Raw genomic sequence first — 16,684 nt, 5'->3', positions numbered from 1 at the left:
ACATTGGAACTGTTTATCTTCCCAGAAACAAAATTATTTTTCTCCAGTTCCCAAAATATTTACTTTTTTTGGCACATGATACTCTGCTTAAAGTAGAACTATTCTTAGAGAACAAGATTTCTCATTTTAAAATCTCTAGAGACAATATTTTGACTTAGCCTCTAACACATGTACAGTCTTGTATAAATATGTGATGAAATTGTTTCGACCTTCTCTTCTGTATTTAGAGCCAATTCATAAATGTAAATTTCATGATTCATTCAGTCAACAATCGAAATGTACAAAATATGCATTATCTGAATGACACCACTGCTTACTAAAAGCCTACAGTATTATACTCAGTTTTTCGTGTATATACCATTTCAAATGCTAACTATGTATTTTGGGGTGGGCTGAAAAACACATGCATCGTTATAAGTTTAGTATTGCTTAGTATTTAGTAATGATGGACATTATACATGGAGTGGGTGTTGTGAATGTAGCTAGGACCCTAATTAAGACATTCCCGATTTATGCCCTTATGTGTTTATAACAAACAATATTCTTATAAAGGCATAAGAATTATATCCATATTAAGTCATAGCCAATGCAGCCCAAATACGGCAAGGCTACTCCCATAGACTCCTAGAAAGCACAACGCGTTCTTAAACAAACCAAGCCTCCAGCAGCCCGGGAATTCTCCCTGCTTCTGTTTTGATTTGTCCTAGAACTCCTGGAGTCCTGAAAGAACTGCCAGTTCTTAGTGACGACTTATGTCCAACCTTACGTCAAACTCGGCACCTTCCAGGTATAAATATACCAAAATCTGCCTTTAGCAACACACAGTGGTTTGGAGCAGATCGGCTATCTACTTGCCCGACGCCCTGCTGATGCGAATGCCGAAGGAAGCCGACCCTCCCTGCTGACGCACTGAGAGAGATGCTGTCTTTTCTCCTGCCGAGAAATCCAGCTCCAGTGTTTTCCGGTCACCCTTGCAGGTTTCTGGGAGATCGAGTCCTGAGAGAGAGATACAAGACCTCCTTCATTCTATACCCAAGGTACAGAGCTGATTAGACCCATAGAGAATTCTTGATTCAGATTCTTGGCAAAACCTGTAACTCATCTACTCCTTCCCACGTACTAGGCTTAGGTTAGGTACACCGGGGTAGGCGTATCTTAGAAACACCAGTTGAGTACGTTTCGTTATTATTTTATCATTGTATGTATTTTATCCATTTTAAGTATCTTATGGCAGGAAAGAAACCATATAAATGCTTTTACAGTATTATTTCATAATACACCTTTTACTGTACGCACTTTACTTTATGACAAGTATTGCAATTGTAGCAATCCATTTCTCTTGCATGAGAAAGAAGACTGCTCAATAAATAACCCTTTTATTGAAAACGCCCGTCTCTCTATTTCTCTGTATTTCTGGTGAAACGAAGCATGCACGATTTCTATTTCTCTGCATTTCTGGTGAAACGAAGCATGCACGATTGACTGAGTAAAATAGCTATCTATTGTTTCTGCGACTCTGGAGATTTACTCCTTATTCTGGAGGGAGCAAAGTTGTCATGTTTATGCGGTTGTCAGAAGCTAATCCCTTCTTGTCTATTCAGGAAAGCTAAACACCTTCTTGTTTACTCGAGAAAGTTTCTAATGACCTCTGAGCTAGCTGGCACACATAATTAAGTCTAACATATTCAATAGAGACCTAGTCGACCTCAGTCCTACGTCTAAACTATTGTTTATGTTATTCCAATGCGCAGAGCCTATTGGGAATATAGGAATTACACTACAAGAGGTCCTGTGGAGGTTCGACGGCCGCACTCGCTATACAGTGGGCAGACCTGCAGTGGTGGCGGTGATCGGACCACCACAGTGAGTACGGAGGTCCCAGGACCGAAGTACTCTTAATAACCACTTAAATGTTGCAGGTCCAAAAATAGCAGCCCTCTGGCAAATCGAGGGACTTACAAAGCGTTATAACTTCCTCCCAGAATAATGCCTATAAATTTTATGAGAAGCAAAAAGAGCAGAGTTTGGTTAATCGTATTTTTGACATTTCATTGGTCAAGATAATTGGCTTTTGTCAAAAGAATAGGCACAGCATTTTGGCCTTTCGGTTATTGTTTTGTGCTTGCCACTCCTATTGTGAACAGGTTAATACTCATAAATAGTATCTGAAAGACTGGAGTATTTTGAAACAACATAAAAGCTTATATACTCCAGTGGGCTTGTATAAGAACGAATTGTAATTCTGGAAGAAGTAAAAATATATGCACAAAATATCAAGCATTTGAATAAAAAATGCTGTATCCATGTTAGTTGTGGGGACATAGAGCATCATTTCTTAGACAGACTACCTAGGATTTATTTTTCCTCGAGGTGGATTTGTGTGATTTGCTTCTGGTACCCGTGTTTTGCTTACATTTTTAAATAATATATTAACACAAAAAAGATATATATAAGAAACTTAATCCATTACAAAAGCTAAATTAATAATAAAAAGTCTCGGTCCAAATAAAACAATTTTTTTTATTGCATTGAAAAATAAACCCCTTTAGTGTGAAAACTTTCCAAACGAACAATTGGCTCAATGTACAATTTTTTTAAATCACATTTTCAAAAGCCACTAAATAGGTCTGCGAAATAGTAAATGCTCCGTGGTGGGACAACGTGGGTAAAGACAGTGATCATAAATCGCAACTTGCTGGAAAAGACTGCTCCCCGCCATGTTTGAAGCTTATAAACGCTGATGAAGAGGTTATATTTGGGTGATACGTTCTCTTGAAACGGGAATGAAAACGAACCAGTCTATAACTTCCCAATCACAACCTCCCTGATGCCCACGCGGAATAGGACTGAGAGCAGGAAGGCAAGCACAGCACCCGCCCCACTTGACACATATTTTCAAAACGAGTCTACTCAACCTCGTCTTCGATGCCGCCGACGCCACCATCCAGAACGAGGCTAGGATAAGGAGTGCGCAGACGCAGTTCACTCGAGAGCAGCCTGTAGACATCTTAAACAGCCCCTACTGCGCAGGTAGGGAGTGTCTGTGTCTCTAATGGCATCCATGTTAGAGACAGGCAACCGTAATTATTTAAAATCTGACTTTTTTGGTAATAACCATTAACAAAACTAAAGAACAGGTGATGTATGTAAGTCGCTCAGGAAGGAAATGTTGAAACGGGAACTCGGCTAGAATAGACGTTTGTTTGCTTCTGAGACTTCAAGAAGGCTACAAACTGTTCCTCTTCCAATGGGTTCACCATGTTTTGTGACCATCGAAAACGAAAATCTAGGTATTTGCTGACTCAAACACTTGCGACTATTTGTCAAAAAGAGTAGCAGACAGAACAATAAAATGTATATTTTCAGCTTGAATTATTGTCTCATAAGAAACTTTAAAGAATATTTTCCCTACTCAACTATTCAAATACGTTTTGTATTAACCTCAACATTTACATTTTTATTTATATTGGGTTTATTTGTGCAAAGTTTTAAAGGGAATTGTAGACATCTAAATTTGTCTCTTTTTTTTCTGCTTTAATTTCGCAACTGCGAATACTGACTCGCAAAATTGTGAGTTTACCGATCGATCCACTAACTGTTCGAGGTTTCGTTCTTAACTCCTTAAACCTTATTTTCTCCCACAGGCTGAGGTAATCGACGACCGATAGATTCATTTGGTTCTTGCTTGCGAAAAAGCATCTGCTGGTCGATTGTTTGGACTTCTGCAGCCACGTGGTGTCTGTTTGTCAGGCTCTGAGAGTTGTCCCTATTACCTTACCCCGTAGCCTGGTCTCCTGCCCAAGCATGGCACAACTCCAGGCCCGCTTCTACACTCAGAACCAGAGGTGAGTGTGGAAGAAGAGATCGAGGAGAAACGGGTTAGGGCTGAAAACATTGAAAGCAGAAGGGAGTGTAGTAAACTCAAAGGCTAGACTAGTGGCGGCAAGTAATGACAAGGTTGATGATGAGTCCAGATTGCACGATGATGTTTGAAGCTGGCTGGCAGGTGGCGAGTAGAGCAGCGAAGTCAATTGATTGGGACCTGCGAGAAGCAAAGAGGAATGAAACTGGCGAGAGACCGAGACTTAACTGCTCTTCATGGGTTCGCTTGATTGTATCAACCGTCCTAACTTTCAATCGTTCTGTATGCATTTGTGGGGGTTTCTGTTTTGTGTGTGTGCCTATGTGTTACGTTTGACTGACCCATATTGGCGCTTTGAATGAGCCTTTCATCACAATCAGAACATCTCTTAACCACCAAGCTTTCTGTCCTTAGGTGTGACATTTCCATGTTGTTCGTATGCTTATATGTGGCATTTCAATGCAATATGTGTTGCACTTTGAGTAACACTTTAATGTATGTGGTAGTTATGTAGTGTGAACCTAGCCATAACGTAGCGGAATGCAGTATGGGGGTTTATTGCAAGTAAAACATTTGTTTCCAAAAATAGAGAGAACCCTTACAAATTATTCTTTTTGTATAAATTACACGCTTAGGAACCGCCAAGAATGCAATTTACTCGTGGACAGAAAGTTGAAACTGACAGAAGGTGTTTTAGTCAAACAAGTCATGGGCTCACTTGCATTTGAAGTGTTGCAAATTGTTCTATTTTGTCTAGAATTTAGGATCAGCAAACAACAACTATTGTCCGATAAATTTATTCTTTTAAAGCAACACAGATCATAACTCGTAGTGCATCATTTGGTTAAATGAATTGTCAAAGTTGGGCCGTGTGTTTACCCAAGGCTGAATTCATCTGGCAACCCATTATCACTGATACTCGTTCTTTTGACCAAGGACAGATTCTTTAAAGATAGAGCAGGCTTTACTACGATCTGAACCTGTGACCGCCAGGTTTTGGATATCATGACAACAATTCCTTGATACAAAATACCACCAGTCCAAACATCATGCATGTGGGAGACATTCCATCAATTCTCTGTAGAATAGGCACTAACATTGAGGACAAGGAACACACACATACAGATGAACGTGATGTAAATTACAACGTGGTCTGGAACTATTAAAAGCAGTGCAAAACCAATAGACATTGTTTAGTATGGTATCAAAGCATAGTGTCTAGTAGACCCCATGTCATGTGTGACTTTTACTTTACCCTACCTCGTCCAATGTTCAATAGTTTTAACTTAAAAAAAAAAAAAGATTGTGCCTTTGAGGCAGGGTGATGTGCATGTTTTTCCACTAGTAAAAAAACACATGCAGATACTTAGAAATATTCCCATATAGGATTTGTGCGTGAATACAGGGAAAGTCGACACAGAAAACTGAAAGTTGCAGTCTCCTCTGTGTGTTTGGTATTCATACAGAATGAACTTGTATTCGTGACGTCCCAGAATTTGTTCAAAGTAAGTAACGAAGATGCCTAGCTAAGTGGTAAGGGGGAATTGACACTGGCAACGTCAACTGAGGCTCTTGGAGCAGTGGTGAGTTAGAGGAATGGTGTGAGAGCAACTGACTAGCTTCTGTCTAGTTACTTAATCGTAAACTTAATTATCCTTAGTCGGTTACATCCTTATCACCGTCATTACACATAGTAAAATCTAAACAAACAAAGGAAGACAGTAAGGATTTGAAGGTTGCACTACCCCCAATATACACAAACGTCAAAGCAAAACCTTATTTGCCAAAGTTGCCCACCTCTTAGGTCCACTGCCAAAGGACCTCAATTTTACAAGAAAAGAAAGAACAGAGAGGCAACAAACAATCAAGTACGGTACATCAAGAGAATTTTTTCAAGAGAAATGTTCATAAGCGTTCACAAAAGAGTAGTAGTCCTTCATTGATGTTCTTCAGATATTTTTATTGCAATCTTCACAAAGTATATTGAAATCAATACAGCCAACACGTTTCGCCCAGGTCGGGCTTCCTCAGGGCAGATTATTTTTAAACGCCAAAAGCACGAAGGTAAGGCACTCTATGGAAGGCGCAAGTAGGTCTTTGGTTCAAAATTTCAAACTGTCTACAAATTATGGTATCCAAAAGCTTCCTATTCTCACTATGAACAGCAGTGTACGCTGAGCAAATAAGTAGGCCTTTTTGCGAAAGTTGAGCTTCAAATAAAAGCCTTCAGTAGGTATAGTTGTTCTGACTCGGTGAGAGATTGAGGGTGAACTACCACCGGCGAACACTATATGTGTCCCTGGATATTACAATTCGCGATGTGTATGTTGCTCCTACATCCGGCAACCGGTTCTGTTTCTCGTTGGCGTCCGTTTCCCAAAAAACCGCATTTTTTTTGGACACGAACGCAGACGAGAAACAGAACCGGTTGCCATATAGGACACCCAAAGGGGTGACCTATATGTTAAAAAGCATTGGAGGCAGAGCAGAACCCTGTGGCACCCCGCACAGAAGACAAAAGGTGTCAGACTGTAAGCTGTCCCAGAATATGTTATGCTCCCTTGATGCTAGGAAGGAGGAGAGAAGGGCCAGAGCTGTGTACTCAATTCCCACGACCCTCAGCCGCTGCACTAACTCTGTGTGGTTCACGGTGTCAAATGTTGCTGATGGGTCTAGGAGGACGAGAACAGCTCTGCCCCCCTCGTCCATCACTTTCCGTTTCTCCTCCGTTGCCATTATCAAGGCCGTCTCTGTGGAGTGGCATGGCCTGAAACCGTGCTGTGTTGGGTCAAGCAGATAGTTGGATTCGAGATATTTGGTTAGCTCCTTGTTAACAGCTTTTTCAAGAATCTTAGCAGCGACCGGCAGCCCTGAGATTGGACGGTAGTTTTTTGTTTTAGTGGGGTCGAGGGCTGGCTTTTTAAGAATTGGCCTGATGCATGCTTTTTTCCAGGCACCGGGGTACATGCCAGACTCTATGACTTGGTTTAAAAGGGGGGTTAGCTGTGCACTGATATTCCCGGATACCAAATGCATAGTTGCCGGGGGACAAGGGTCGTTAGAGGAACCCGACTTTGTGGCTTATGTACAATTAATCGAATTAAGCCCAAGTGGGCACGTCTTTCACAGGCATCATTCAATCATTTCCACTATTCTAAAATTCGATAGTATCCCAAGGTGTTTCAATGGATCCTAAGTTCCTGTACAAACAAACAAGAAAATAACAATAAATCTATGTGAAAATTAAAAACAGCTTATATATACATAGTTATAAAAACTCTTGTTAAAAAGGAGTTATCGGACTAGATCTGCTATTCTATCTCATTCTCATCCTAGATACACTGCTATTGTTTTGAATTTTGTGTTTGCCTTATCTGCCCATGTGAAAAAATTATATATCGGTAGTATGATGCATAGGGCTAAGATCAGGATACTGGAACATAAAAGAGCAATCAGGAATAGTAATGAACAGTACCCTGTTGCTCGTCATTTCAAGACAAATCATGATCAGAATGACAACCTGCTAAAATATGTGGTGTTAGATGCAGTCAATCAATCCGTGAGAGGGGGAGATAGACTTCACCAATTGAGAACACTAGAATCAAGAATCATTGATTTCGAAACACTACAGCCAATTGGGATGAACTGTAATGAAGAACTAGCAGTGCATCTAGGATGAGAATGAGATAGAATAACAGATCTAGTCCGACAAATGGGGAGAAAACTTGGAGCGCAATATATATATATAAATCTTTCACCAAAGTAGAAAATAATGTCTGCACTCATCCATTGCTATATACTAGGGTTTTATTCAAGAGACTTAAGGAGCCCCATTCACCTACGCGTTTCGACCGCAAGTCTTGATCACAGTGTTGCCACTTGTCTTTTTTTCTGTGTTCATTATTTATACATTCACTACCCATTAGCTAATAATGAAGCATCCTGGGAGATGTAGTTTTAACAAATACATGTGGAAATACGAAACGTTTTAAGCATTACATTACATTTCATTGTATAAACCCATTCAAATGTTTATCACAATTGCTTTCTTATTAAAGGGTATTAGAGGAAATGGGCAATCATTTCAGGAAATTATGAATATCGGTTTTTATACATGGAAAAATTCCATTTAACTAATGTATTAGTTATACCGATAGTCGGTATAACTAATACATTAGATAAATGGAATTTTTCCATGTATAAAAACCGATATTCATAATTTCCTGCAATGATTGCCCATTTCCTCTAGGTATCGTTCCACACACGCGAAAGCGGAAAGAGTGAACGGCAGGCTCCTGACCTCAAAACCTCGGGATTCCCCTTACAAATTGATATTTCGAAATACCGGACTTTTATTGGAACCAATATTAATAATGATGAAGAATTGCAATGAGCAAATTGAAGTGTAAATAGCCTTGAAAAAGCCCTGGCGCGAATCGCCATAGGGGGCGAAACACGTGTCGGCTGTTCATGTTTTATCAAAATCAATAAAGAACTTTTTCTACACAATAATGAACCTCTGATTCAATTTATATGAGCAAGGATTCAGCCTAAAAATATAAATAACTGCTGCTAACACACTCACTACCCCCCTAAAGACTTTATTGTTTAAAAACTCAAGAGGTCCAGAGTTTTTTTGAGTGTGTTTCTCCTACAAAAATCACGTGAAAACTGATATAGCCTTGGACTCTCCTTTGGACCACCTTTTTTCTAGAAACAGTTGATAGAGGTGCCTGTGGTTGCGACTCTAGGTCTCCACAGGATACCCTCCATTTTCTCTTTTTTTTGTGTTAAATATTTCTTGTTCCCTAGAAGAGCATATCTTAAAGGGATTTTAAAAGATCCGGGGTTAAGACAGGTTAGTGTTGCCTTATTCAGACCCCCCAGGATATAGTGGCATGGATTAGCAAATTTAGCGGCACAAAAATGGAAATTTAGCGGCACAAATATGGAAATATAGCGGCAATTTTGCGGCATTTTATTTGGCCATTTTTCCTACAACAAAGGGCTCAATAGCGTGGAGAGTGAGTAGCTGTCAAGCAGGGCATAGATCGGAGATTAGCAGAATGCCAAAAGGGTAAATAATAAGCCCTTAACAGTACAGTTAACATATCTCTCAATGCACCTCCTGCAGAAAATTCCGGCCTGTAATTGCTAGCGTCTAGGATGCAATTATATTGGGTCTCATTAAATAAGGAGAATTAAATTCATCCGATTTTGTACAACTGCCGGCTGAACCTCGGGCCTGCAGAGCACGGTATTCTTATTACACTCTTTACTTAGTATCCCTATTCCAGTTTGCGCAACAGTAGGGAAGATGTTGAAATTCATTTCCAATACCTCAGCGCCCCCTACAGAAAGTCGTTGTGATGACTTGCAATGTAAATGCATTGCATACTAACAACGCAGTCGTTGTAACGACCGTGTTGTAATAGTAATGCGATGTAACGACAGCATTGTAAACGCTGTTTCCCGTCTCTGTTGCTCTCTTGTCTTTGTCTCTCTTTCTCTCTCTCTCATTCTCTCTCTCATTCTCTCTCTCATTCTCTCTCTCATTCTCTCTCTCATTCTCTCTCTCATTCTCTCTCTCATTCTCTCTCTCATTCTCTCTCTCATTCTCTCTCTCTCTCTCTCTCATTCTCTCTCTCTCATTTTCTCTCTCTCTCTCATTCTCTCTCTCTCATTCTCTCTCTCTCTCTCATTCCCTCCCTCTTTCTTTCTTTCTCGCTCTTTCTTTCTCTCTCGCTCTCTTGCCTGCGGAGGTAAATCCATGGAGCTGGAGACAGAGGCTGCAGCCCTGGACCTTGATAAAGGGCCTCCGGTGACCCCATCCGTCACCCGCCCTTCCTTACACTCTTTCTGCCTCCCAATTCTCCCTCTCTTAGTTGTGTTTTGCCGCTTTTCGCTCCTCTATCTTCCTTCCTGTTTCACTCTTTCCACTGTCCCATTCAGCTTTCTGTTTCTCATGCCCCCTCCTTTCTGTGCCTCTTTCACTCATCCTCTCTCTCTCTCGCACACACACACACACACATCTTTCTCTCCTTATCGATATCTCTCTCATCAGCCCAGTCTCTTCTTCCCCGTCCCTCTCTCTTTCCATCTTCGTATCTCTCTAGCACCCTGCCTCTCTAGTTCTCTCGTCGCCCTCTCTCCCTCGCCCTCTCTTCTCTCTCTAACTCTCATACTTTCGTTCTTCCAGACCCTGTCTTTCTTCCCCTTCCTCTCTCGCCCTCTTTCTCGCGTATTCACCCTCCCTCTTTCTCTCCTGCTCACTCCTCTCTACTTTTCTCCACCTTTCACTTTCATTCGCCCAGTTTCTCTCACCCCCTACTACCCTTTCCTTCTTTCCCACCTCTATGACTAAAGCCCAAAATAAACCAGCTCTAGAAATGAGGCCTGCAGAGACTTAGAGGAGCAGAGCTACCAAGATGGTGTCTGGAGTCTCCCACCGGGCCTGGCTGAGTTCCTGCAGCACAACCTCGATGTGCGGCGGGGACAGACAACTGACCTCGGCACGTGGCTGAATGGGAGTCACTGCTGGTGCAGACCCGATGAGATCGCGGCTGGGTGAGGAAGATGGAGACCTTGGACTACCCCTGAGAGGCCTCTATCTTCAGGGCCACTACGGTTGAGCTACGCTGTGCTGGGGTGCCTGCAGGAGTTGGGCCCCTGAGCGACTGCTGCTTAAGGTGCTGTGAGGGGCTCGATTCTGAGGCCGAGGATCTAGAGGTTGCAGCCCCTGGGCAGGCAGCAGGCCTCTGCCCTGAGTCAGAGGGAGCACTGTAAAGGAGTGATTTACCCCTGATGAGTGAAAAGGCAGGTGAGAACTGTGCAGCAATGATGGGCCCTAACTGTGCGCCCATGCTGGGGTGCGTGAATCAGCGTGGAGAGGCCAAGAGGCGACGCTGTTGAGCCACCTATTTTACTTCAATGCGGTTAGGAGGAGGGCGCCTCGCGCTGAGATCGCTGACAGAGGGGGACTTGGAGTCCATCCCACATGAGGGGACGGCAAAATCTGGCAGCCAGTAATGTATTCTGCAAGACAATTGAGCTTGCTGAGTGCTGGAGTCGCCTGCCGGGGGGACCAACTGTACGCATAGAGATGTAACTAAGGAGCTGTCATGAGAGAGATTTGTGAGAGTGCTAAACTGATGGGGGAACGGTGAGCTACTAAACCACCTATAACCCTCCTGAATTCAAGACACTCGGGGACTCACTGGGAGATCAGGCTCCCCCACCTTCTATAGACAGACCCCCCAGGAAATAGCGGCTTTTGTAAAAATGCAGCGCGATTTCTACAAAAGTGTCGATTTCGCGGGCACTTTTGTAAAAATCGCGGCATATTTACAAAAGTGCTGATTTCGCGGCATATCGCGATATCCTGGAAGGTCTGCTTATTGTTTCTACAGCTTTTCCCTAATGCTCACACACTTTTTTGTATTAGTGTGACAAAGTGCCATCTTTCTTGCATGGTATGCCCCCACTTTTTGCTGAATTGCTGATGTGCTTTGACTGAGTGTGCCCTGGGCTCCTGCGAATCAGGTGCCCAGGGCCTGTGCTCCTTCCCTAAAACTGTATTGAAGCTAAAACCCAATTGCCATCTCTGGCCACGTCAGCCCCTGGTAAATGGTAACATAAGTACCCAGGGCATTGTGACCAGAGAAGACCCCTAAGGGCTGAAGCACTTATTGTGCCACCCTTAGGGGCCCTGCACCCCGACACACACACACTGCCTTTGCAGGCTGAATGTCCTGGTGGAGAACTAAACAAAGAATCGACATGGCACACATCTCTGTGTGCCATGCACACAAACACACTGCCCTGGCATACATCAGTCACCCTCTAGCTGGGTGCCCTATGCCAGTGGTGTGGGCACAGGTGCTTGAGCTCTGTGCCCCTACAGTGTTCAGAGCCATTCCTGGGCCCTCTAAGTGTAGTGATGCCATTAAGAGTATATGGAGCTGGGAGGTTGTCATTAGGAACTCCACAGCACCATAAAGGCTACACTGAAGATTGACAAGTTTGATACCAAACTTGAGGGCGCACGAGCTAATGGCCGCACTTCCGTGAGGCTCTGGCTGCCTGGCCAGAAACATCCTAAAATTATCCTTTTAACCTGCGGGTGGACGCCTGAAACTAACAGCGTCTGTGGACCTCTCTGCCCTGCAGCTCCTGTCCGATTTTGGGGACGATCCGACGCCCGATGCTTGAACTGGCTGCTTGAGAGCTTCGCCCGGGGAGCATTGCCGCGGAGCGTTGCTGTGGTGACCTGGGCGCCGTGCCACGCGAGGCCGAGGCTTGACACGAGGGAGATAGGCCTCGGAGTTGCGGAGGTCAGCCCGCTGTGTGAGTGGACTGCTGGAGGCTTAACAGGCGGCGGCGGAGGTGAGTCTCTCCCCCTTTATGGCCATTGCGAAGTGTGGAGGTACTGTACGTTGATCCTGTGCTCTGCTGGGGGAGCGGACGAGACCGGTGGCATCCGCCTGGGCCTAGCGAGGGGTTGGACTTATCCCCGGCCTTGATCCTTGTATTGCCGCCGGTGCCCCGGATCCCTCCGAGTCAATTTATTGTCGAAAGGGCACACCGCTCTCTGGGTCCGGTTCCCAAGCCGGGGGCGCAGCCGCGGCCTATCATCGCCCGGTTACTTAACTACCGCGACCGCGACGCGGCGCTGCGTGCAGCGCGAACGAATCGGAACCTGGCTTGTGATGGAGTACAGTTTTCCTTGTACCCGGATTTTACACCCATGGTGCAGGACCAGCGGAGAAAATTCTTGGAGGTGAAGAGAAAGCTGAGAGACATGCAGGTGGATTACGCACTTCTGTACCCGGCCCGACTCAGGGTGACCCATCAGGTTCAAACAACATTTTTTTACGAACCCGCAGCAAGCTGAGGACTATGCTAAGAAGCTCCGCATTGCCAGGAGGGGTAGGCGAAACGAGGAGGATGGTGAGGCAGGTGAGGACCCAGCCGAGCATGATGAGTCTTGAATGTGCCTTTTTTGGACACTTGTTTGCCGACTCCCTGTAGTTGTACTGATGCTGAGTTCGGATTCTGATGCCAACTCCCGCCGTGGCAGCACTGTCCTGCCTTTGGAGACATGGATGACTGCTTCATCGCTTTGTAGACTTGCTGTGGAGTGGCGTGTGAACTCCAACGCTTTGCCCCGCTGATGGGATAGTTATTGGACTGAGCAGGCTGATGGCAGTACAGGAGACTGCATGGGCAGCGGCTGATACATGGACGATTCACTTGGAATAATTGGTAGCCTCTCCGAATGGGGGGGCGGCAGCGAGAGACGCTGGTTTGGTGTACGGGCTTAAGCCTGCAGGGGTAATGTACGCCAGGCACCACCCCTCCTTCTCTGTCTGACCCCGTATATGTGCGGGGCGGGAGGGGAGTGATGGGGTGTATTGGTGCGTACCTCTGTTGCCCCCAGGAGGGGATTCCCCACATGGTTTTTCTATGGTTTTTAGGTCTCGCCTGTCGATGCGCATCGAGCAAGCGAGACTATAGGGGCTCATCGACTCTTTATCTAACTTGCAAGGAATCGTGGCGATTCCTTGCAGTGCCCGTGACTTTTAAGGTCAATGCGCATGCGCATTAAGCTTATGCGCATGCGCATTGACCTTAAAAGCGCGTGCGCGTGCACGTCCGTCTCCTAACAACACACACACACCCTCTCCCCCGCTCCGCCCCCTCCCGCCGTGTCGCATTTCTCTTTCTCCTCCCCCTCCCCTCTCTTCCTTCCGTCTAACGCCGTGTCGCACCTGCCCCCTCCCCGCTCCGCCCCCTCCCCTTCCCTCCGTGTCGCATTTCTCCTCTCCCCTCTCCGCCCCCTCCCCTGCCCGCCGTGTTATTTGTTTATTTTACCCGCCGTGTCTCTGCTGCTTCCCCCTGTCCTGTCTCTCCTCCTCTCTCTCTCTATACCCTCCCCCTCCTCCCCACCACTCCCATCAAGTCCCTCTGGCCCTTCCCTCCTCCCCGGACCCCACCATAATTACAGCGTGCGTATGGCTCTAGAAACCGGTCTGAAATTTTGAATCAATGACAGAGTAACCTGCAAAACAGTGTTATTATTTGAAGAGCGCAAATCACAATCTCAGACCGTCAATCAAAACAAATTGTAATTAAGTGTGCACGCCACTGTTCTAACACGCTACTCCCAACACTAGTAAGCTACAAAAAGTGTGTTACTGATAAAACGGGTAAGAAAGTGTACTAGTCACTGACCGGATAACCCGCAAAGTAGTGAACGTAGATAGTGTTCACGTCACTGACTCAGACGTTCAGCTAAAACAATATGCAAATAAGTGTGCACATCACTGTTCCAGTGCGCTGCATTAAATACTGCAAACTTTTGCTTTCAAAATGGCTGTGCGCTTTGACGTCATGCATGCACCCCGTCCGGAACACAGCGCTCCTTTGGCACTCCGACACACTGGCATGCTGCTTGGAATCTCCTGATTGTTATGCACGCAAAAAGAAACTCCCACGCGGCAGCGCTGACAGATGCGTGTTAGCCGATGAGGTACTATACAGTTTGCGTGGATTTACCCATGTAAACCCGGGGTCTGGGGTATAGATTGAGCAGACGTCCGATAATTTGAATACTGCTGATGTCTGCCTCGTATCGCTGTTCCCCTTTTGTTTTCCTGTTGTTGAAGGCTTCCCCTCCCCTACTCCTCCTACTCTCCTCCCACTCTCCTCCCGTCTGTTCCCGCACTCCTCCCCGGCTCCCCGGCCGCCTCACACGCCTGCTGGCTTCACTCCCCGCTGCAGGCGGCCCTGCGCACTCTAACCGCCGGCAAATCTACACAACCGCACTAAATAGGCTCACCAATGAGCAATGTACAATATGCAAATTTCATCTTGACATGTACACCCCACTGGCAATGACAGACGTTGTACACCTACTCAGTACATTTGTAAACGCTGCAAATACCTCAAAAACTGTTTAGTGTCGAAATGGTCCTCAATTTTGAATCCTATGCAGTTGCAATGTACACCATAATTACAGCGTGCGTATGGCTCTAGAAACCGGTCTGAAATTTTGAATCAATGACAGAGTAACCTGCAAAACAGTGTTATTATTTGAACAACGCTGACATTCTCTCTCTCACACACTAATACACAATCAAGCTAACGTACATATTACACAAACATATACACCGGCACACACTCAGATATACACAAAAACGAATACACACATATATAGCAAATCACGCCCCCAAAGACACAAATAAACAAACAAGTACCCAGACACACACCCAAAGACACACTCACACACGAATACATACACCTACCCTCTACGACACGCAGATACGCACAAACATCCTCACACTGACACACACATATATCGATACACAATCACGCAAACGCAGATGATCTTATTAACAAACACACATGCACTCACACAAAAACACAGACGTACACACATTGCCCTCACACGCTCAAACACAGATATAAACACGCACTTAGATACACACTCAGACACGCACGCTTACACACACACATTCTTACATTTCTGTACCATGCCCCTACCAGACAAGCACACGTATACAGACACACACCACGCAAGTTCACACCCGCCTCTCCCACAATTGCCACTGTTTACGTTCATACATCAGCCGTCACGTAATGTACGTTTCGCCCTTAAAATAAATCAAAATGTACTGAGTGTGATCAAATATAGGAGTCTTCAAACCTAAATGCAGCATAAATGCATAAAGACAGTGAAGCAACACAAAGAGATGTCTGTCAGCTGTCCCCGTCTATCATGGGTTGTGTGTACACACTGTCTAGATAAGTGCACATAACCGATCCGTTATTAATGGTTTCCTATCTCAACAGAGACGCTACTGTTCGTATATGATATATAAGCATCAGTGACGCGCTTCGTGCACGCAGCTTCCGTCCGTCGGTCGCTCCAGCCCTCTGGCTGAGATATTCCTAGAATGTACAACGCATCTGACAGAGCCATGGGAGCCCGGGCCTATGCTGAGGGAGTCTGAGCGGGACAGATCCATCGAGGCTCGAGGGTGAGGGGTGCACGTCCTTCACACGCCCTCGGGTGCGAGGAGGACCGTGCTGCACCCTGGTTACTGGGCCTCCTTATTCTAGGCCCTGTTGTCTGAATTGCAAGAGTGTACTTACATACAAACAAATGGTCACAGCAGTAAGTCCTATTTATTCCTACTAATATGGCAAAGGAACACCATCTTTCTACACATTAGTTATTTCCTTTCTGTATGCAACTTTTCATGAGGAATATGGAATGAAGTGATAGTGTCGAAGTGAACGCACATTTTGGAAGGTGTGAACACTGAGCAATATACACATGTTTATGCGGGCAAGCAGTTAGTCCCTTAATTCATATCGCTCCACACACACACTCACCCTCACTCACACTCACCCACCCTCACTCACCCTCACCCTCACTCACCTTCACCCTCACTCACCTTCACCCCCACTCACCCTCAACCCCTCACCCTCAACCCCTCACCCTCCCTCACCCTCATTCACCCTCAACCCCTCACCCTCACTCACCCTCAACCCCTCACCCTCACTCACCCTCAACCCCTCACCCTCACTCACCCTCAACCCCTCACCCACTCACCCACACTCACCCTCACTCACACTCACACTCACCCACCCTCACCCACCCTCACTCACCCTCACTCACCCTCACTCACCCTCACTCACCCTCACTCACCCTCACTCACCCTCACCCTCCCTCACTCACCCTCACCCTCACTCACCCTCAACCCCTCACCCTCACTCACCCTCAACCCCTCACCCACCCTCAACCCCTCACCCTCA

General features: G+C 45.4%; 2 protein-coding genes across 2 annotated transcripts in view; one reads left to right on the top strand and one right to left on the bottom strand.

Moving 5' to 3' along the window:
- The window catches only part of CARF (calcium responsive transcription factor), a 367,392-nt gene extending 364,368 nt beyond the window's left edge, over nucleotides 1-3,024 (bottom strand). Inside the window, exon 1 of the mRNA XM_086955271.1 lies at nucleotides 2,916-3,024. The gene's annotated coding sequence lies outside the window, so the exon portion shown is untranslated. The remainder of the gene's footprint in view (nucleotides 1-2,915) is intronic.
- Nucleotides 3,025-3,644: 620 nt separating this feature from the next.
- Nucleotides 3,645-16,684, top strand: part of WDR12 (WD repeat domain 12) — a 285,666-nt gene continuing 272,626 nt past the window's right edge. The window contains exon 1 of the mRNA XM_086955270.1: nucleotides 3,645-3,845. Within this exon, the coding sequence (XP_086811396.1) occupies nucleotides 3,805-3,845 (41 nt within the window). The 5' untranslated portion in view covers nucleotides 3,645-3,804. The remainder of the gene's footprint in view (nucleotides 3,846-16,684) is intronic.

The sequence above is a fragment of the Lissotriton vulgaris genome, chromosome 2_1 (genome assembly GCF_964263255.1).
Source record: "Lissotriton vulgaris chromosome 2_1, aLisVul1.2, whole genome shotgun sequence".
In the NCBI taxonomy this organism is placed as follows: domain Eukaryota; kingdom Metazoa; phylum Chordata; class Amphibia; order Caudata; family Salamandridae; genus Lissotriton; species Lissotriton vulgaris.
The sequence above is the reverse complement of the archived record's forward strand: the minus strand, read 5'-3'. Positions and strand labels throughout refer to the sequence as shown.